Raw genomic sequence first — 22,421 nt, forward strand, 5'->3', positions numbered from 1 at the left:
GCTTCTCCCTGGGGGCGGTGCTTCACCCTGGGGGCGGAGCTTCCCCCTGGAGGCGGTGCTTCCCCCTGGGGGCGGAGCTTCCCCCTGGAGGCGGTGCTTCGCCCTGGGGGCGGTGCTTCACCCTGGGGGCGGTGCCAGCTCGGAGGCTTCCGGGGTGACGCTGCACGCACGCGGTGCCGGCGCCACGTGGAGGCGAAGGGAGCACATCGAGGGGCCGTCACCGAAGCCGTCGACCTCTGGATGGCAGTGAGGCAATGATGGAGCTCCTGAGCTGTTCTTCCACTCGCATTGGACCGTGTGAACTCTGGGGTCCCGTGCGACCTTCTCACTTTCATCGGCCAGTTTGGAAAATGTGGGATGTGTAAATACAAGAAAGGTAAACAAATGGCCCAAACACAAACAAGTACAACACTCAACCATCCACATCCCACCAGACAAATGCCCCTGAGGCATCAAGTTATCGTGCAAAAGCGACCTGGCCACAAATGATGGCTAAACAAAGTTGCTTTTCATTTGGACATTTATAGCAGCAAAATAATCGTAATAGTCTAAACGCGTGTTCTTCTTGGTTCTTTCGGTAAAGTCACGTAGAAGGGAAGTAATAAAATAATAAAAATAAAACATAAAACAATTCTCACGACGTTTCGGCTACAACGCAAGCAGCCGTCTTCACCTGAAAGCTTTAAATCGAAATTTAAACGCGTGTTTTCAAACGTGGAGGGGGAAATGTCTTGCGCTGTACAATATTAGCAGCCTTGCGTCTCAATGGGCGCTCCCATGGGCACCGTTTTAAGACTCGGCCCACCTCGGTTTGCGTCGTCGGAGTCATCCCCTTGGCTCCACGCGGCCCCCCAGGGGGTTGAGTGGCGAGACGGCACGCCACGTCACCATCCCAGCGCGCGTGGGGGAAGCCGATGTCGGTGCATCATACACCGCAGCAAAGCACTACATGGGAATATTTTCCTTGTCGAGAAAGAAGGTGGACGGACACATTGTGAGTTGCAGACTTTATTCTGTGATCCACGTTCACCCCGAATAAAGATGAAGTCCCTCGTGGGGACCGCCAAGAGGGCAGTGAAGTCATGGGCCATCACACCACGGGTGACGAGAGAATGATGCGGTATAGTTAATAGTTAAGGTTCAATGAACGTTATTTACCATATTGGACATTCTGAAGTAAATTGTTACTTTCGTGAAAATTGTAATTATTAATTAAAATTGTTCTGCCCACCTGGGCCTTAACGCATGTATCGGGGTTCTGCTTCACGAGTTATTTCTGAGACCGACACTGCAGCAGTTGCCACAGATGCCACCACCAGCCGGGCCCCGCGATGCTCCACGTGGTGGTGGTCCACGTGGTGGTGGTGGTGTCATCGTCGCTGTCGACCCACACGGGTCACCCCGCACTCTTGTACATGGACTTTGAGGTCCATGCGGCGTACAGCCGTTTCAATACGGACACGTTTTTAAAAATCTATTTGTGTTTCTCCCTTGTGATGGGACTTTGTAGGATGAACGTTGTGATTGATAAGGGCCACGGGGGGTGACCAATACGGTCTGAATTGGTCTGTGATAAGGTAGGGCACTGAGAAGGGGTCGACAGCGATGGTGGTGTTCGGTGTGGACCTCAGTTCGCTTGATTGAGCATTCACTTCACGGCGTCGTGAGCCGCGTGTCGGCGTTGCTTCAATCACACCGCGACAGCTCGGTGCCGATCCACTGCTGGATGATGAAGGCCTCCCCGCTCCGTGCCCAGGCAGAAACCTCATCCTCCTCCTCCTCGTGCACGCCTCTCCTCATCAGCCTCCTCATCATCGTGCACGCCTCTCCCCGATGGAGCTCTCTCTCTCTGTGTGTGTGTGCTCCTGCTGCTGCGGGGCTTCGTGCGGGGAGCGGTGGCGCAGCGATTAGCGCACCGCAATGCGACCCCCGGTGACCCGAGCTCGAATCCCGCTCACGGCCACCACCACCAGCGGTGACGATTGTCTGAACCGGTCTTGGGCCACCCCTAAGTCGGCTCAGCCTCAAACGAGTACCTGGTGCGGTGTGCATTATAAATAGCCACTAGGGAGACAAAGGCGGCCGTGCGTGGGGCTGGCAACCCAGCCCCCTCGTGTGCCACAGTGCCGGCCTTCATCGGTGCAGCTCGCTAACGCGGCACTTGCTCCTGCAGTGTGTAGAGGCTACACGGGGGAGCTTTGTCTGTGTGCGGGTCGATTCAGATGCCGGGCCCCACCCCGCACTGTAACCCGCAGTGGGGCACCGCCGCTGAGAAGTCCACGACACGAACATCGACTCCTTGAACAACAACAACAACAACATAGACTAGAGCAGCAACAACAACAGCAGCAGCAACAACAACTACAGCAGCAGCAACAACGACCCGGGGCTTCCACAGAGACGAAGCTGCTGTCGTGGCGCTGGGCGGCATCGACGAGGCGCGACTCACGCGGCCCCCAGGGGTCAACTTCACTCGCGACCAGGGCCCTGCGGCCTTCCCAGGGCCCTGCGGCCTTCACTATCCCAGGGCCCTGTGGCCTTCACTCTCCCAGGGCCCTGTGGCCTTCACTGGAACCCCGTGGGTGAGTTGTGATCACCTCGACTGGAGCCGGTCCCCGCTCGCCATGGACCCGGGCGCCGCCGCGGAGCTGAGGAGCGATCGGAGACGCGCGCGGCGGACGGTGAGAGACGCGCGTCTCTGTGAGTCTGTCTCTGTGTGTGTGTCTACTGGTGTGTCTGTGTGTGTCTCTGTGTGTGTCATTGTGTCTCTGTGTGTGTGTCTGTGTGTCTCTGTGTGTGTGTGTCTCTGTGTGTGTGTCTCTGTGTGTGTGTCTGTGTTTCTGTGTGTGTGTCTGTGTGTTTCTGTGTGTGTGTGTCTCTGTGTGTGTGTCTCTGTGTGTGTGTGTCTGTGAGTGTGTGCGTCTCTGTGTATCTCTGTGTGTGTGTCTGCTGAGTGTGTGTCTCTGTGTCTGTGTCTACTGGTGTGTGTCTGTGTGTGTCTCTGTGTCAGTGTGTCTGTGTGTGTGCTGTGTGTCTGTGTGTGTCTGTGTGTGTCTGTATGTGTCTGTGTGTGTCTGTCTCTGTGTGTATGTGTGTGTGTCTCTGTGTGTGTATCATTGTGTGTGTGTGTGTCTGTGTGTGTCTGAGCTGAGTGTGTCTCTGTGTGTATGTCTCTGTGCTGAGTGTGTCAGTGTGTCTGTGTGTGTCTGCTGGTGTGTGTCAGTGTGTCTCTGTGCGTGTCTGTCTCTGTGCTGAGTGTCTCTGTGTGTGTCTGTGCTGAGTGTGTCTCTGTGTGTGTCTGTGTCTGTGCTGAGTGTGTCTCTGTGTGTCTGTGTCTGCTGAGTGGGTCATTGTGTCTTTGTGCGTGTCTGTGTCTGTGCTGAGTGTGTCAGTGTCTCTCTGTGTGTGTCTGTGCTGAGTGTGTCTCTGTGTGTGTATGTCTCTGCTGAGTGTGTCGTTGTGCATGTGTTCTCGTGTCGGGGTGCGTCTTGTGAGTGTCTGCATGTGTGTTTCTGTGTGTTTCTGTGTCTGAATGTCTCGGTGTCTGCGTATCTCGGTGTTGTCTCTTGCGAGAAGAAATGTCTCAACACGCGGACCAACCCGATAAAACTATACTCGCAATACGTGAATTCCTTAACAACGCGGAGACACGCGTGTAAACATCTCCACTTAGGGAGACAAAGGCGGCCGGGCGTGGTGCTGTAACAGCACTTGCCCCTAGAGTCTGCTAAGGCTACACGGGGGGCTCTTTGTGTGAGTGAGTGTTGATGGCGCTGCCCGTGTCTGCGCAGGCGTTCGGCCTCTACGTGGAGACGCTGCGCGTGCCCGGGCCCCCCCCGGCTGGAGCAGGGTGGCGCTGCTGCGGACAGACGTTCGTGCAGCGCGGGGAGGTCCATCGCCACGTGGGGACGCACCACGCCGACGACGCCGCCGCTGCTGCTGCCCGGGGCGATGCCCTCCAGCTCGAGTGGCGGCTCAGCCCGGGAGCTCCCCACGACAGTGCCAGCGCTCGGGCAGCAGGAGAGGGCGGCAGGCGAGCGGGAGATGAAGACGAGGAGGAGGAGGACGCCAGAGGTGAAGATGCAACGATGGACGTACCGTGGCTGCCAGACACCACCGCCCTGAATCTGGATTCACACCCTGGGTGAGTGAGTTGGAGGGTTGTTTGGGAATATCGCACGACAGGACCGGTTCAGGTTTCACTCGCTGCATTAGCCGTGACCACGAATCGTACTCTGGTCAGTGGGTTCATACTCGCCTAACCACTCTGCAACTGCACCAAATAGACCTGAGTTATAATAAACTACAAGTGCACACTTTATTGTGGTGGTTCAAGGTAGGACCGGTCCTGACACTCCTTGCCACCGACGTTAGCCGTGGGCGGTATTGGAACTCGCATCGCCGGGTTCACAGCGGAGTGCCGCTGCCCTCCGTACCGCTGCGCCACCGCCGCCGTGATTGATGCTGTCCACCTGTGGGGGCCGGGTGTCGCGAGCAGAGAGGAGGGCGAGGTGCTCCTCTTCTACCGCTACTGCGACGTGGCCGCCCCCCGCGCGCTCTGCCGCTGGCAGAGGACGCTGTGCGAGCGCCTGCAGCTCACGGGGAAGGTAACCGCTCGACCGCCATCACTGCCGGGCCCCTGTCGCGTGGAGCTCACGCCCTGCCTCGCTCCGTCTTGTCTCGTCTTGCGCGGTCAGTGAAGGGTGATGGAGAAGGTGCTACGATGTGGAGGTGGTCGAATGGCTCACGGGGCCTGGAATGGCCCCAACTCGGCCCTGAGCCGGCACCAGTGAGGTCCTGGACCTGTGTCCTGTTTCATCCAGCGATGATAAAGTGTAAACACTTGATGGTCCAAGCCTCGTTTCTAACAACCATATAACAAATACATTATTTCTCATTTGTCACTAAATTCAGCTTATATCAGCTGTGAGTCCTAAGCCATTCAGTGTGATGACAATTTAGAGAGGACTCGTTTATATCTTTCTCAAAGCAGAGTGTCGAGGGAGGCGGTGCCCTGCCCGCCGTGCGAGTGGCTGTGAGTGGAGCGGCTGGCTCTGTCTGCAGGTGCGCTTGGCCGCGGAGGGCCTCAACGGGACGGTGGGCGGCGTGCGCGCAGCCACACGGGCCTACGTGCAGGCCGTGCTGGCTCACCCGGCCCTCAGGGGCATGACCCTGGACGACTTCAAGGCACGGCCTCTCGCTTCGTGACGTCGAGGCAGCACAACTCGCTTCACACCAACACCGCGTCACTCCACATTAGCTGGGCAGGCCTTGTTGTTCCATCGGTGAACCGGAGCACAACCCTGGGGGAAGTCTCGACCACTCGGGACGTGCATCAAACATTCCAAAGCGTCTCTCCGCTCAAACAAGCATGGGGTGGTGCTCAGCTGAGCCAGTGGCTTAAAATTCTGTATTCTTATGGCAGGGGGCATTTGTTATATCAGAGAACCGCTGTTGCCTTCCCACAAAGCAGCACTCCTCCTCGTACTGACCCTGGAGGCATGATGGTCGAGTCATCCCCCAACCAGGATTTCAACTCGGACGCATCTGATTGCAGATCATTAATACCACGCCGATATTTGAAAATATCCATTGCGTGTGCCTCAGCCGCACAGTTAAATGAGATAAAGTTGCCCCCTGCGAGGTGAGAACGGATCGTGGTGTTTCCTGGCGCCACAGAGCAGCCCGGGCGGCGCTCGCTGCTTCGCGGATCTCCGCGTGGCCGTGCACCAGGAGATCGTGCCACTGGGACTCAGCCCCCAGGCCGTGTCCCACCGTGATGCAGGTCAGAGGTCACGCGGCTCCCCCACCCCCCTCCCCCCACCGGTGTGCGTCTTCGGCGTGGGCCGCTGGCGTGGAGCCGTCCCCCACACCTCCCCCTACGTTGTCGTGGTGCGGGGGATGCACGCAAGTGGACCGTGTGTAGAACCACCTCCTTAATGTCCACTAATCCCTTCACGCAGGGAACTCGACGCATTCCTCTGTAACACTGCTTAAACGGAAACATAATAAGTAACGTTTTGGGCGATGGCCCTTTTTCATAGTACGTTGTGTTAAGATAGCCTGCGTTAGACTTTGGTTTAATTAGTGTAGGAATATAAAACAATCATTAGGGCTGGATATCAGCCAGCCTTGAGGTTGTTTGCTCATTACCGGGTCACTATTGAGGCAGACCCCGCGAGTCTCGAGCTGTAGCGTGTCGTACGACTCGTCCGAGAGTCGTTTGGATGGTGACCCCCGTGACCCCGGTGACGTGCGTGCGGGCGAGCAGGGCGTCGTCTCTCACCGGAAGAGTTCCACGAGGAGGTGCAGGCGCTGCTGGGACGGGACGCGGCGGGGAGCGGCGGCGGGGGCGGCACGCTGCTGCTCGACTGCCGCAACTTCTACGAGAGCAAGATCGTAAGTGAGACGGCGCACCTCGTGGTACCGCTGCCGCCACGGGGTGGAGCTGCCACCGTTAGAATACCAATACTTCTCACTTTGCTCATCGGTCAGACGGCCGTTGGTGGCACGACATAGAATGTTGCGAGTTCAAATCCCGGTGAGGGGTTGCCTCGGCCTATCATCTCTGGGGTTAATCGAATGATTACCACTAAATGGGAATTGAGCAGTTAAATGTGAAACTTTCACCGATAAATAAATGCTTCCCATTGTTCATCTAAATGCCGCTGTGGCGGTGGTGGCGGTGGTGGTGCTGTGGCAGGGCCGCTTCCGTGGGAGCGTGGCGCCCGACATCCGCAAGTTCAGCTACTTCCCCGAGTACGTGGACCGCAACGTGGAGCTGTTCCGTGGCAAGCGCGTGCTCATGTACTGCACGGGCGGCGTGCGCTGCGAGCGCGGATCGGCGTACCTGCGCTCCAAGGTAAGGGCGGCGCGTTGAACACCGCGGCGCGTGTGGAGCGGAGAGCACAGCGGTGAGAGCGCACGGCGTGAGGAAGATGGTGCCGAGGGAGAGTGTGCGTGCGATGGGGATCGTGAATATTATCACGATGGCGAGTTTGCACACGTCGGGTAGCGTGCCTTGCGGACTTTCACCGGTGCTACTCGCTAACAGCACTCGCCTCTACAGTCTGTTGAAGGCTCCACGGGGGATCTGTCTGTGTCCTTGTGGTGCCAGGGCGTGTGCCAGGACGTGTGCCAGCTGCAGGGTGGCGTCCACCGCTACCTGGAGCGCTTCCCACAGGGATTCTTCCGGGGGAAGCTGTTTGTTTTCGATGAGCGATACGCCATCAGCTCTAACGCCGACGTCATTGCCTGTGAGTAGCCCGGCTTCTCTCCATCGCACTCCCCCGCTCCTTCTGCTCTGTCCGTGGCCGTGCATGAGATTGGTTTTACCCCGTTACATCATCTCAGTGAACCTCTGACATGTTTACTGCTAATGACAAGGCCAGAACCAGATCAATATATTCAACTTGACCAACATGGTTATTACAGAAAATACACATTATGTCTGGTAGTGTTGGTGGTATTGATGATGTTGGCGATACTGGTAATAACAGTGAAGGTGATGATGCAGCTGTTGATAATGCTAGTTGTGATGATGGTGGTGATAGTGAAGTTGATGATAGCGGTGATCGTCATGAAAGTGGTGGTGCTGGTAGCAATGCTGCTGACATTGGGGATGCTGCTGATACGGGTGCGAACGGTGAAGGTGGTGATTCTAACGATGATGATGGTAATGAAAGCCATGATGGTGCTTGTGACGGGAGTGAATATGAAGGTGTTAGTGGTAGCAGAGGTGGTGGTGATGTTTACTGTAGTGAAGGGTGGTGGTGACAGTACAGCTGATAATAATGTTTAATTAGTGATGGTGGTGGTTATTTGTGAACATACAATCATCATCAGTAATGGCAAATCCACTGCTGGATGGCCGTCACAAGGTGTTGCCATCATGATCCTGTGATGTGTAATTAAATCATGACAATAATGACGATGGTAAAGATGGTAGTGGGGATGAATATCTAAACTGGTCCTGGGCCTCCCCTACGTCGCCTCAGCCTTACATGAGTACCTGGTGCAATATGTCAACATCACCGCCACTCGGGAGACAAAGGTTCCCGTGGTGCTGGCCACCCACCCCCTCAAGTGCTGTGCCGGCCTTCAAAGGTGCTGCTCGCTAACAGCACTTACCCCAAGAGTCTGTTGAAGGCTCTACGCGGGATATTTGTCTTCGGTAGGGTACTGCTGATGACAGTAGCGAGCGTGTCCGTGACTTGAACGTGTGCGGTGCTGCGCGTGCAGCGTGCGTGTACTGCGGGCGGCCGTGGGATGAATTCCGCCTGTGCAGCACTCGTGCCTGCCGCCAGCTGGTGCTGTCGTGCGAGCCGTGCCGGTCGACCGGCCTCACCGCCTGCTGCCGGCCGTGCCAGGACAAGGCTGGCGCTGCCCCGGCGCGGACGGCGGGAGGGGCCCCGGAGGAGTGTGCGTGTACCGCACGCAGGGAGCGCGCTCCACTCCACGCCCAGCCAGAGGGTGACCACTCGCCCACCCACTGACCGCCCACCCACATGCCAGCTGACCTCTCACCCACCCGCTCACCCACCCACACGCCCACTGACCACTCCCCTGCCTAATGATCACTCATCTGCCCACTAACCACCATCTGCCTGCCTCGCTATGTCTCAGTACTTTGTTGAAGCGGGATTTTGTGTTGGGACGTTTGCTGAATTCCTTGAGTGATTGGCAAAATTAGAATGCCCTGGGAAACCCAGGAATAACGAGGATGTAACACTAAAAATCAACAGGAAGTGGTCGGGAACCCACTTGCTGTACTACCTGTGGTATGGGTAAGTAATCTATCAGACAGGTCATTGATTTCTTTGTATAAAATGAAATAAATGTACAACGAAGTGAGCATATTAATAAACATTTTACTTTAACCGAAGCGCATTTGTAGCTGAATTTTACTAATCGTGGTGTTGGAAAACATTTGGGGAAAAATTAAATGTTGAAGCCGAATCTGTTTTTGAGTTCTTGGTGTGACGTTTTCTGCGCAGACGCGATGATTAAACATCACAAATACAAATAGAACACGAGGGTATCGCCGATTTATAGTCATTTATAATTAAACAGCCTTTGCAACTCCATGGTTGAAATGCTAGCAACATGTTCCCTAACACCTCGGTCATGATGCAAGCCTGGGTACCATCGGTGGGATGCAACCCTCTCCAGCGCCACCAATGGCACCACCGTCGGCCCGGAATTTGTCATCATCATCATCACACCCCTATGATCGGAGTCTCGATGATGACGATGCGGCGATTTAGTAATCACAGTTAAGAGGACGGCCATTGTTTCCGCTGAAAAGGTGGAGTGGACCTAAACCTTGTGGGGTTTATCACCACGGAAGAGGTGTTCCATCTTGCGTACCAATCAATATAGTGACAACTCCTCGGTTAAAGTGATGACACGGTTGTAATTTTTGACACTAAAATACAGAAAAACTTCCGATTGGAGATGGCCACACATCCCAATAAAGGGCCACAGCGCGTGGGCAACGTGTGTTGGCGCCAGTTTTGGCTGCCTTCCCAAGCACTTGTGTGTTTTCTCACGTCCATAGGCGGAGTTTGACTTCTATATTTGGACCGGACAGGGGTTTGCTTTGTCCCTCACATTAGAAAGCGTGGGTGCATATAATTAATTTCTTTATTTGTAATCTTAATTGTAAACTACTAAAAATAAATCAATAAAGGTGTCCAGTTTGTACGGGGTGTTGCCCAACCGTGCCCCCCCACCACAAACTCCGCCCATGTGCGCGCCTCTAAATAATTCAGTTCAGAGTGAACGTAATCGGTTCAGATTTGTTCCTGTGTGGACAACAATGATGGGATTGTGCACGTGCGGTAAAGTGACGAGAGCCACGTGAACGTGCCGCCAGCCCGACATCCTCTCCGGCAGGATTCTGAGCCCTCGTCCCCAACGCGTCTCTCTCTCTCCTGCGCTCTTCAGAGCTCCAGTTTCTCCACGGCATCCACAAAGATCAGAATCTCGCGCATCGAGCTGAAACCCATGTCCCTCTTGAGGCTCCGGAAGAAGAATTCAGGAGACTGAAATTAGAACACGCACAAGAAAGATGAGAGGTTGGAGGTGAGCTTCGAGTCGAAGAACCTCCCTGCTCAAACGGGCGATGGGGCGGCATTCCTCTCTGCGGGGGGCCCCGAGTATGTGGTAGGGACCAGCCACTCTCTGACCAATGCTGATTCTCCTCAATGTGGGGTTTGTTTTATTGACCCGGTTAAGGAAGACAGGCGAGTGTGAAACTCGAGTGAAACACTCGATCTGAAGTAAGCTGGACCACTGGCACGGCTCCTTCCAACTGATTTTGGTAAGAGGCCGGCGCCGCGTACGCAGGTTCTATACGAGAACAGGGAGGAGGTGGAGGAGGAGGTGGAGGAGGTGGAGGTGTCGCCACCTCTTTGCGGATTTCCAGCAGCCGGAGCAGCAGGCGGCCGTCGTAGCTGCTGAAGAGAGCCAGGCAGCTCTCCAGGCCGCTCTCTGTGAGCCAGCGCGCCACGTCGCTGGGCCCCCACGCCTGCAGCTTTTCGGCGGCAGCGCCCCTGGGCTGGCCGAGCGTGGCCGAGAGCGAGGAGGAGGCCGTGGACTTCACAGGGCCTGGCAGCGACCACGTGCACGCAGGCAGAGAGCGGTGAGAGAGCGACGGCCGATTCGAGAGACGCAGGCCTGGTCTGACTCCCAGCCGCAACCTTCTCATCATGTTACCCGGCTGCTGAATCACGACTTACATTTGGGCCCGCAATGCCAATTGATGATGTCATGTGTGATTGGCTTTGGAATCCCACGATGCCCTGTGAGCCCTGTGCGTGCGCTGTGAGCGTCCGTCACCGTCCATGGTGTCGCCTTCGCTGTCACGCCCGCGCCCGTGCAGCTCCTTGACGAGTTTGTTGAAGTTCTGCTCAAAGTTGGTCTTGGTGCCAAAGTCCATCCACAGCTTGGCACCGACGATGATGCCCAGCCAGCCGTCGGGCCGGTATTTGCGCTCCATCATGAGAGGAATGACCGGCTTGTGCAGCTGGAACGTGTACTCCGCCTCTGTGCCGCCACACGCACGCCAGCTCGCTGCCCAGCTCCGCTCGGCCGCTCGACATAACTCGCGTGTGATGTGCTTATTATCCGCGGCCAAATCAACCGAAAATGCGCACGCTCTCATCAGAAATCGGAAGCCGAGCAGATTGAGCCTGGATAGCGCGTCGATAGGTGACCACTGTGCATGCCCAGCACAGGTTGTCATAGGAGTTTGCCGGGCCAAGTAGTGGACAGCAGAGGGCATTGCAGACAAACCTATAAATGTGTTGCAATACGGTACTATGATTCCACGTCTATGCTAACCGCTTTCAACTTTCCGCATTTACCAAGTAGCGACAAACCCAGCGACGGATCTCACAGCTGTCAACGACGGGGAAGGGGAGGGCGCTCCGCACGTACCGGTGCGGCAGCTGGGGCTCTCCTTGTACTTCTGGGAGCAGCAGACGAGCACCACGGCGGCGTTCTCCACGGCCTCCGCCATGGCCTGCAGCGTGGAGCCCTCCATTTGCTCCACGTCCATCCACACGCGGAAGCCCTGGCTCTGCCGGGTACGGGCAGCGGCGTCAGGGAGCGCGAGCGAGTCGGGGGGCACAGCGTGCCGCCCGGATGTTCGCTGGGCGAGGGCAGGGCGCGTCGCGGCGGCTAGAAGGGACGACGCCGCGTGCTCGAGGCTAATCGTCGTTTGGAGCGGCAGGAAGAGACCCACCTGGAGAGGACGTCCAGCGAGCAGGCGGCGCGGCGACACCGTCCCACGTGCGAGATGAATCGTTATGACGTCACGGGACTAGGTAACACGGCATTGGTTTGGCGGAGGCCTTCATTCAGCAGTGGATTAATGGTGGCTGATAGTGATCACACGGTCCATGTATAAAGTGACGGATGAGCAACGTACCCGAGACACTGGATAATAAGCACATCACAAATCGCCCGGGTTTAGGGTCATCAAGACATCGTACAAATCCCCTAGGGATTGGAGGGTACGTATATCGCACAGCCCCTGGGCAATGTGTGATGGTGCAGGACTTGGATAGCAGTCAACATCAGAGGCCCTGGCCCCTGGGCTCACCTTGAGTCTATCTTTCACTTGGATGAGCACGTCCTGGTAGTCCCACTGATAGCTGATCATGATGTGGTTCGTGCAGACGCCTGTGAACGGTTGATCACAGACACAAGCAGTTGGTCGCGAAAGCCCTTGCGCTGCCATGCACGAGGGGTGATGTGGATGTCGTCTGAAGCCAATGCCACTGATGAGTCGACCGGTGGCTTGAAGACGACTGTCCTCACAGGCGGCTACCATGTTTGTCAATGGTTAAGAAGAGCCCTGGAGTTGCCTGCCATCAGAGCGGGCTCTCCAGGGTCGTGTGGATATGGTCTCAGCTTGGTCATTACTGACTGCACAAACGACCCCCCTGGTGAGATCAAATTTGATTCCTCATTTAAATCTGGCACACACTTATTACCTAGAAATACAAAATATTTGGTGCGATCGCCGTACATCAAACACGTCTGTAGCAGGGCGTGCGGGAAGCCACCCGGTCTGGACAGGCGGCGAGTGGAGTGACGTCACAGAGCTCTCCCTGTGACGTCACGAGGTATTGTGCCCTCTCCCCAAGAGTGTGCAATGAGAATGTGTCCACGTGACGGCGTGATGCTAACAGGCCGATCACTTTTAACCTTCATCCACGAATCTACGAATAATCTCGCGCCTCGTGTTCAGCACTTCCTGCTGACGGGTAATTTAGCGAAGAAACGGGAACACGACATCTGGGAGCATTGGTGAGAGGCCGGCGGCAGGGCCAGAGCGTGCCGGGACCCACCCCCGTCCTTGACGGCCTGGTTTTGCCGGGACTTCTCGCTGCCCTTGTTGTTGATGACCCACAGCGCGCCCTCAGCCACGGTGGCGACGTCCTTGTCTTGGGAGCTCGACAGCTCCTCCAGCTGCTGCAGGAGCTCCTCGTCTTTGGCAAGGACAAGGACGAGGAGATGGCGGTGAGTGTGAGCTGAGGTGTTGTTGTTGTTGTAAGCAGCGGCACCGCCGGCATGCGATGTCATGGGAGATGGAAACAAATGGGCTAGCTGGTTTTCATTCTGGTGTGCAGAATATTTGAATGGAAATAGTCTCGTGAAAATGCGTATTATCTTCCATGTTGCTCTGAAGAGGGCGAGTTTAGAAACTGACTTCCTTGAGCTGTGTGAGCTGTGAATAGGTATACGCTCCTTAAGGTCAATCTGAATGTCTAATATGACAGATATTCCTCCATCCTTCGAAATATGAATCAAAACATGGCATTGCTAAATGCACACCCCTCCGATTAGCACGGTTGTCTACGTACGGTGTGAAAGACGTTCAACATACAACACGCGTTTCAGAGTGCATGTTGTGCGGGTTTGGGGGGTTGGGAGTCGGAGCACCTCTGGGCCCAGTGAGGCCTCTGCTCCTCCTACAGCCTGAGAATGAACGCCGTGCCCCCTCCCTCCCGTGCCCCCCCCCTACCGTGCCCCCTCCCTCCCGTGCCCCCTCCCCCCCTCCCGTGCCCCCCCCCCCTCCCGTGCCCCCCCACAGTGGTGCGGACACGGGGACCTCGCTTCAAGCCGTTCTCTCCGGGGTCAGCGACCTCGAAAATATTTCCGCACCCGGAACTTGACGTCCGGGATACCTCCGGCTACAGCTGCAGATTTTAGGTTGGGTGTTGCTCGTAGGCTGCCCATCGTAGTCTACGAGCATCCCGGAAAATATTGAGTGTCAAAACCAAGGCGTGGACGCACCCTTCTGCAGGACGGTGCGGATCTCCTCGTCGAAGGAAATCTGCCAGACCACCTTGGCGGCGAAGCGCTGCTCCTTGCTCTTGCCCGACCTCATGAGCTGCACCATGATGGGCACGGCGCCCTCGTCGTGGATCTGCGCGCGCCGATTCAGGGCCTCGACAGCTCCATCACCACTCACACGCCTCGCGTCCGGGGGTTCACGGGGGGGGGGGGTTCACGCGGGGGGGGGGGGGTTCACGCGGGGGGGGGGGATGTTCACGGGGGGGGGGGGCTCACGCGGGGGGGGGGGGAGCTCACGCGGGGGGGGGGATGTTCACGGGGGGGGGGCTCACGCGGGGGGGGGGGGCTCACGCGGGGGGGGGGGGTTCACGCGGGGGGGGGATGTTCACGGGGGGGGTTCACGCGGGGGGGGGGGGGGAGCTCACGCGGGGGGGGGGTGTTCACGGGGGGGGGGGGCTCACGCGGGGGGGGGGGGTGTTCACGGGGGGTTTGTGTTTAGGGAGGCGACTGACCGCCGGAGTGCATGAGCAAGTGCTGTATCATCAATTACCCTGGCTGCTAATGTACAACTCCACAACCAAGTACCTTCTGCTTGTTCTTCTCAGAGGTGGCGATGAGAGACAGGGCCTCCGTGAGCTCCTCCGCCGTGAAGCCCTTGTAGCGGCCGTTTTCGATCGCCTTGTTCAGCATCCCGACCATGATGCTGATGGCATCTGCGCCCACGGCAACAACGCACACCCAGCCTGCTCACTTCGCACCACGCGCCGCGGGGTATCGGCAACGCTCACCCGTGCTCTCTCTTACCCTAAACAATGGACCATGTTTTATTTTGCTAGCACTGCCGATATATATATTCCTGCCTACACATATATACAGTATTCCGAGCTAAGTCAGTGTCAACACGGTTTAGAGGGCCTTGCTGGCATATCCCCAAATGTTGGCTTACCGTATCTGGCTTGGACAGGTTTGACTGCACTCCTTAATTCATTTGCTGGATTTATTTTGGCTGCGATTTTACATAATCTCCATCGTGGGTGCCGCGGGCGGCATTGTCATGTGTGCTGCCATCCAGCTGGTGCTTGAGCTGGAGCAAGCGAGGCGAGTGGGTGAGTGGGTGAGAGTGAGTGGGTGGGTGGGTGAGTGGGTGAGAGTGAGTGGGTGGGTGAGAGTGGGTGGGTGAGTGGGTGTGAGTGAGTGGGTGTGAGTGGGTGGGTGAGAGTCAGTGAGTGAGTGGGTGGGTGAGAGTGAGTGGGTGGGTGAGAGTGAGTGGGTGGGTGAATGGGTGTGAGTGAGTGGGTGAGAGTGAGTGGGTGAGAGTGAGTGGGTGAGAGTGAGTGGGTGAGAGTGAGTGGGTGAGAGTGAGTGGGTGGGTGAGAGTGAGAGAGTGAGTGGGTGATAGTGAGTGGGTGAGAGTGACTGCATGAGTGAGTGGGTGGCTGGGTGAGCGTGATGGGGGGGTTGCCAGCGGGCCGCGTGGTGCTGCCCGTACTCGACTTGTCCATGATGAGCTCGGCCTCGCTCTCGTCGATGATGTAGCCCAGCAGCATGATGGCCACCACCTTGAGGAAGTTGTCCTTGATGCTCATGTAGGGGATGACGGTCTCCATGGCGTTCTCGCTGCGGAACAGCTGCCGGTTGGCCGGCGCCTTGGCCACGTTGTGCAGGATGCTGAGCGACGCCTTGAGTAGGTAGTGCACGTTCTGGGGGGGCACGGCACGCGGTCAGGGGGGGACTCGTGAGCGCTGTCCCCACGCGTCGGTTGCCCCCCCCACGTGCAGGACACAAACTGCGCCTGCACGGCCACTCGGGTGCAGAACCCGGAATATTATACCTCACCAGTACCCAGAGGTGGGACAAAGTCATTGTTATGCAAGTCCAAGTCGAGTCGCAAGTCATCAAATTCATGACTCGAGTCTGACTCGAGTCCAAGTCACATGACTCGAGTCCACACCTCTGCCAGTACCTCACCAGTACCTCACCAGTACCTCACCAGTGCCTCACCAGTGCCTAACCAGTACCTCACCAGTGCCTCACCAATACCTCACCAATACCTCACCAGTGCCTCACCAGTACCTCACCAATACCTCACCAGTACCTCACCAGTGCCTCACCAATACCTCACCAGTGCCTCACCAGTGCCTCACCAGTGCCTCACCAATGCCTCACCAGTGCCTCACCAGTGCCTCACCAATGCCTCACCAGTGCCTCACCAGTGCCTCACCAATGCCTCACCAGTGCCTCACCAGTACCTCACCAATGCCTCACCAGTGCCTCACCAGTGCCTCACCAATGCCTCACCAGTGCCTCACCAGTGCCTCACCAGTACCTCACCAATGCCTCACCAGTGCCTCACCAGTGCCTCACCAATGCCTCACCAGTGCCTCACCAGTACCTCACCAATGCCTCACCAGTGCCTCACCAGTACCTCACCAATGCCTCACCAGTGCCTCACCAGTGCCTCACCAGTGCCTCACCAATACCTCATCAGTGCCTCACCAGTACCTCACCAATACCTCACCAGTGCCTCACCAATACCTCACCAGTACCTCACCAATGCCTCACAAGTACCTCACTAGTACCTCACCAGTACCTCACCAATACCTCACCAATACCTCACCAGTGCCTCACTAGTACCTCACCAGTACCTCACCAATACCTCACCAATACCTCACCAGTACCTCACCAGTACCTCACCAATACCTCACCAGTGCCTCACCAATACCTCACCAGTACCTCACCAATGCCTCACCAGTACCTCACCAGTACCTCACCAGTGCCTCACCAGTACCTCACCAATGCCTCACCAGTACCTCACCAGTACCTCACCAGTGCCTCACCAGTACCTCACCAATACCTCACCAGTGCCTCACCAGTACCTCACCAGTACCTCACCAGTGCCTAACCAGTACCTCACCAATGCCTCACCAGTACCTCACCAATACCTCACCAGTGCCTCACCAGTACCTCACCAGTACCTCACCAGTGCCTCACCAGTGCCTCACCAGTACCTCACCAATACCTCACCAGTGCCTCACCAGTACCTCACCAGTGCCTCACCAGTACCTCACCAATACCTCACCAATACCTCACCAGTGCCTCACCAGTACCTCACCAATACCTCACCAGTGCCTCACCAGTACCTCACCAGTACCTCACCAATACCTCACCAGTACCTCACCAGTGCCTCACCAGTACCTCACCAGTGCCTCACCAGTACCTCACCAGTGCCTCACCAATGCCTCACCAGTACCTCACCAGTACCTCACCAATGCCTCACCAGTACCTCACCAGTACCTCACCAATGCCTCACCAGTACCTCACCAGTGCCTCACCAGTACCTCACCAGTGCCTCACCAGTACCTCACCAGTACCTCACCAATGCCTCACCAGTGCCTCACCAGTACCTCACCAGTGCCTCACCAGTACCTCACCAGTGCCTCACCAGTGCCTGACCCACCTGCTGTTTGAAGCGCTCGCGGTAGGGCTCGTGTTTCAGGATGGTGAGCAGGTACTTGATGAGGCCGACCTTGCCCAGGGCCTTTGCTGTGGACACACACGGGGCACGGCACCCTCGTGACGAGGACGACCTCTCGAGTTGTGTTCGCCAGAGCCCCTCCCCTCACCCCGCGGCGTCTCCGAGCCGCGTGGCGCACTCCACGTTCCATGTTTGCCGGGAAGCGGCTGATGTTTGAAAGGGCACCCCCAGTGGTAGCTGTCCCTGTGCCGCCACGATTGGGCACGTGCCCGTCAGTAGGGGGCCATGCGTGGACCAGTCCACGAGAGGAAGGAACATGGATAGAGTTCAGGCAAGGCCAGTCTCTACTGTTGGCAACGGATTCATCAATAATAACAAAGCATCTATTAATCCAGGAGAGCCTCACTGAGTCTCAAGACTCGATTTGTGGAGCAGCGCGCCTTGTGAGCGCGGCACACGAGAGGAGGCCACCAGAGCAGAGTCTCCATCGGAACAAACAAAACTCGCGCACCCAAGGGCCACGACACTGAATGGACCGCACGGATGGACCTGCTTGCGGTACTGCCAAGTGGCCACCTCGCAAACCCAGCAGTGGGTTGGTAGTTTCACAGCTCCTCTCCACGATCCACCAACTCGATTCTCCAAATCCCGCGCCGATGTCTCACCGAGCTGCAGGCTGGCGTCGCTGAAGTTCCAGACGGCGTTGAGGACGTAGTAGGCAGGGAACCACACGGAGTTGTCCTTCATGAGGCCCTTGCCCGACAGCTCCGTCAGGGCCTTCATGAAGATCTCTGTCGCCACACACAGAGGACGCTGTCAGTGGTCACACGAGACTGTGAGCAGCAACACCGCTGGCAGTGTCCCTGCAAATCGCTCACTCGGGATCACGCACAGCAGCGACATCGCGCCACGACTGCGCAGACCTGGCAGGACCCTCCCGAACACGAGTCTTGAGACATGGCGAGGCTCTCCTGGGCAAACGAGCGAGGCAATAAATTAATCGGTGCTGACGTGAAAATGTTGCCCCAATGGTGACCTTCACCCAAGACGTGCGGGACGTGATGGTGGTGGACTGAATGCGCCCCTGATACCCTCAGCAGTGCCTCGGGCGAGGCTTGGGTACGGGCGGAATATGAATGGGGTCGACGGCGTGTATCTATCGCCCTGTCACCGCAGCGTTATCGGCGAATGTGTCGAGCGTTGTTTACGTGACTAACACGTGGTGCGGCGTCACACACGTGGTGCAGGGTGAGCTCGGACCTTCAGAGTTCTCATCGGTCAACACCTCGCAGATGACCCCCCGCGACTCTTCGTGCTCCCAGTAGACGCTGCAGAGCTTCTTCATCAGCTCCATGCAGTCGTCGCACGCGAAGCTGCCACGCGCACGGCGCCGGGTCAGCGCCCGGGGAGCACTCAACAACAAATCCCAGCCGGGAGTTTGGCTCGGCCTATCATCCCTCTGGGGTGTGTAAAATGATTACCGCATTTGTGGCGTAGTCATCAGCAAATGCGTCTGTAGAGCCGTTTCACGCGGATGAAAAGGGCAAGTCATTCTTATTTTTGAAAATTCATTTTAGCAGGTAAGGCCCACCGAGCGATATCCCTCTCGATCAGAAGCGACCCGTCTACAAACGGTAGCTCGACGAGTGGCGTCTCGCGCGGACATGTTAAAGTAGCCAAATACTCCAAACCGCGTGTGGATCCTAAATGTGGAGGGCAAACCGAAGGATCCGGAGAAAAATCCACGCGACCAAGGGGAGAAAGAGACACGCAAACTCCAAATATACAGGCGCCAAGCTCGGGGTGGAACCCACGACCTCCTGCATACTGCTGCACGGCTCGGCTTGTGCTGTGGAAACACACTCCGACGCGTCCCGAGGCGCGCCGGGCTGGCGCGGCTCGGCACTGGCTCGGCTCGGCACTGGCTCGGCACTGGCGTGGCTCGGCTCGGCTCGGCACTGGCTCGGCTCGGCACTGGCTCGGCACTGGCGCGGCTCGGCTCGGCACTGGCGCGGCTCGGCACTGGCTCGGCACTGGCGCGGCTCGGCACTGGCGCGGCTCGGCACTGGCTCGGCACTGGCGCGGCTCGGCACTGGCGCGGCTCGGCACTGGCGCGGCTCGGCACTGGCTCGGCACTGGCGCGGCTCGGCACTGGCACGGCTCGGCACTGGCACGGCTCGGCACTGGCTCGGCTCGGCACTGGCGCGGCTCGGCACTGGCTCGGCACTGGCTCGGCTCGGCACTGGCGCGGCTCGGCACTGGCTCGGCACTGGCTCGGCACTGGCTCGGCACTGGCACTGGCTCGGCACTGGCTCGGCACTGGCGCGGCTCGGCACTGGCTCGGCACTGGCTCGGCACTGGCTCGGCACTGGCACTGGCTCGGCACTGGCTCGGCACTGGCGCGGCTCGGCACTGGCGCGGCTCGGCACTGGCTCGGCACTGGCGCGGCTCGGTTGTGCGGTGAAGGAGATGTGTAGGTGTGCGTGCCTACCTCTCCAGGCCTTTGAGGCTGTTGAGGATTTCCCTGATTTCCTCGTGGACATCACCCATCGTTCAAGCAAGACGGGAAATTCTGCAACACTTTGAGACACGCGATTTCATTTCATAATACAGAACGTTCCGTAGCAACGAGGGGAAACCTGTGCACGCGAGGGATCGACTCACAGCACAGAGTGAGGGCTACACACTGCGAAACGCATAATCTCTGTGGCCTGTTTAACACGAAGATCGCGTTATTATAAATGTGTTGCAACCCTCCACCACCCGACACGGACAATCAGTAAACAATGTGTCACGTTGACAAAACGCCAATTAGCTACTTCTTCAGCCCGCCGGTGTGTTGAAGAGTGAATCCACGACATTTAGAATTTGAGTACTGTGACGTTTCGCTGGTAATTACATCCAACATCTTCGGGCGATCTGCCAGCATAGCGAAGCCATCCACCTGCTCCCGGTCTTAAATAGAGCAGCAGGGTGACGTCATCATCGTTGTTGAACCCCACCAAGTTTCAAGATCAGACGCAGAGGTGGGCGGGTTATTGCAATTGTGTAATAGATCAGTAATCTGTCACTTAGCACGTGACTCCTCTAAGCAATTGCAATATGTATTGTGTTTTACTTAACAATACGCTTCCAGGCTGCGCTGAGTCTGTAGCTATCACAGCGGCTGAAATTATTTGTATTCTCAATTTCGATTGATTTTCTAATTAGTCTTGGCCAGTAATAATTAGTTTTGCATAACACTTCAACGTTATCAAAAGCAATTGAATGTCCTTGTTGGCAAGCATGCTCTGCTACTGCTGACAGCTGTGTTTGGGAGAATTTAATGTTCCTTTGGTGTTATTTTAGTCTTACGCTGATGTTACGTGCCATCTGACCAATATAGCATTTACCGCATAAGCAATTGATCCGATATACCCCTTGTGTTGACCACTTCTCTGTAACCTGACCACACAGCCGCATTTCGTGTTCGCCTTCCAAACGTAAAGGTCAGAGCTGATAGGTGTGGGTGGAAGCGACGCAAATCAGGTAGCGGCATTCATGAAGTGACGACGTCTTTGCGAATCATCGTAAACGGGAGAGACGTAATTACCAAGTTCGTGTTTCGGCTCTGCACGGCTTTACCGAACGAAGTCTGTTTTCTGGAACAGGGTGATGTTTCAGCTCTGCACGGGCTCACGCTGCTAAGATTTTCATCTCCGCGTCGAATGGCAATGCCAGTGGTAGAATATTCCGCGTTCCTATGGCAGGGGCCAGTGTCTCCATCAGACAACCACTTTTGACTCTCCCATCAAGTGGCACTCGTTTTATGTACCCCGGAAGGATGATGGGCTGAGTCAAATCCAAACTTGGATATGATTTGAACTCACAATTTTCTTTTACAGGCGAGTTAACACGGCCATATTTATATACATCATACAAATAATACATAGCCTATACCTATATACAGCATATACATATATACAGTAATAAAAAAAATTATATTATTATCAAGTCATGGTTAGGGTGCGAACAATCAAACCTGGCAGGGCGCTCCCAGTACCCGGTGGTGGTAGTGCTGTGATGATGGTGGTGATGATGCTGGTGCTGTGATGCTGTATCGCTGTGATGCTGCTGGTGATGGTGCTGTGATGGTGGTGATGGTGGTGCTGTGATGCTGTGATGGTGGTGATGGTGGTGCTGTGATGATGGTGGTGATGATGGTGCTGTGATGCTGGTGGTGATGATGCTGATGGTGGTGATGGTGTCGCTGTGATGATGGTGGTGATGATGCTGGTGCTGTGATGCTGTGTCGCTGTGATGCTGCTGGTGGTGGTGGTGATGATGGTGGTGATGGTGGTGCTGTGATGCTGGTGGTGATGGTGGTGCTGTGGTGCTGTGATGCTGTGATGGTGGTGCTCTGATGCTGTGATGCTGGTGGTGATGGTGGTGCTGTGATGCTGTGTGTCGCTGTGGACGCGAGTCCTCTGCTGGGTTGTGAAGGCGGCCCCGATGGCACCACGTCGTGTGTGTGTGCCATTCGTGTGTGTGCCATGCGTCCAGGACAAACACCGGGCCCTTTCAGTACCACGAGCACAATAGAGCACCCAGGAAGGGGCATTGTCTTCACTTTCAGACCCATGCTTGTTGGGGCTTGCAGGTAACTAGAACCCTGTACAAGCAAGAATGTGCATTCTCTTTTAAGAAGTTGAATCAGTATTTCCATGTATGTTTAGCCATGCGTTTTTCATCAGTTGCATTTCGTAAAAACCGTAGTTTAAGTATTTTCGTGTAATGCCAAATTCTAGGAGTTATTTTACGAGCTGAATTCAGTGATGGTATTTGGAGCCAAATTCAGCAGATATGCGCCCCCCATCATAGTATTGAGGAATGTCAACCACTGGATTAAGCTATAAACAGGATTTGAGTAGAATTGAGCAACACCGCACAATATCAGCGGGAAACCACACATGTAATGTGATCCCCAACCCCATAAATGTCAATCAGCATTACGTTTAACCTAGACCAGACGAATACTATACCATTAAAAACACATTCAGCTGACTGGCATCTTGTGTTGCAAACAAACACGAGTAGTATATAGGCGTGTTTACACATCACATTCATACTGGCCCAGGTCTCCACTCGCTAAAAAAAA

General features: G+C 56.2%; 2 protein-coding genes across 2 annotated transcripts; one reads left to right on the forward strand and one right to left on the reverse strand.

Annotated features, from left to right (window-relative positions):
* Positions 1-159: 159 nt before the first annotated feature.
* Positions 160-8,958, forward strand: TSTD2 (thiosulfate sulfurtransferase like domain containing 2). The gene is made up of 10 exons (XM_078600270.1): positions 160-376; positions 2,256-2,681; positions 3,792-4,144; positions 4,499-4,607; positions 5,065-5,187; positions 5,680-5,785; positions 6,272-6,399; positions 6,704-6,862; positions 7,118-7,256; positions 8,242-8,958. Exons 2-10 carry the CDS (start codon positions 2,625-2,627, stop codon positions 8,493-8,495), a joined length of 1,428 nt encoding a protein of 475 aa, XP_078456396.1. The 5' UTR covers positions 160-376; positions 2,256-2,624; the 3' UTR covers positions 8,496-8,958.
* LOC144722110 (uncharacterized) lies at positions 8,854-22,237 on the reverse strand. The gene is made up of 14 exons (XM_078600269.1): positions 21,306-22,237; positions 19,776-19,864; positions 18,545-18,657; positions 17,950-18,075; positions 17,267-17,352; positions 15,299-15,509; positions 14,395-14,522; positions 13,810-13,942; positions 12,861-13,001; positions 12,110-12,189; positions 11,443-11,584; positions 10,843-11,049; positions 10,412-10,611; positions 8,854-10,046 (listed from the first exon to the last, which is right to left on the reverse strand). The coding sequence occupies exons 2-14, from the start codon at positions 19,832-19,834 to the stop codon at positions 9,945-9,947; spliced, it is 1,728 nt and encodes a 575-aa protein (XP_078456395.1). The 5' UTR covers positions 19,835-19,864; positions 21,306-22,237; the 3' UTR covers positions 8,854-9,944.
* Between the last annotated feature and the right edge of the window lie 184 nt (positions 22,238-22,421).

This window comes from Lampetra planeri, chromosome 13 (assembly GCF_965212315.1).
Source record: "Lampetra planeri chromosome 13, kcLamPlan1.2.h2, whole genome shotgun sequence".
Taxonomy (NCBI): Eukaryota; Metazoa; Chordata; class Hyperoartia; order Petromyzontiformes; family Petromyzontidae; genus Lampetra; species Lampetra planeri.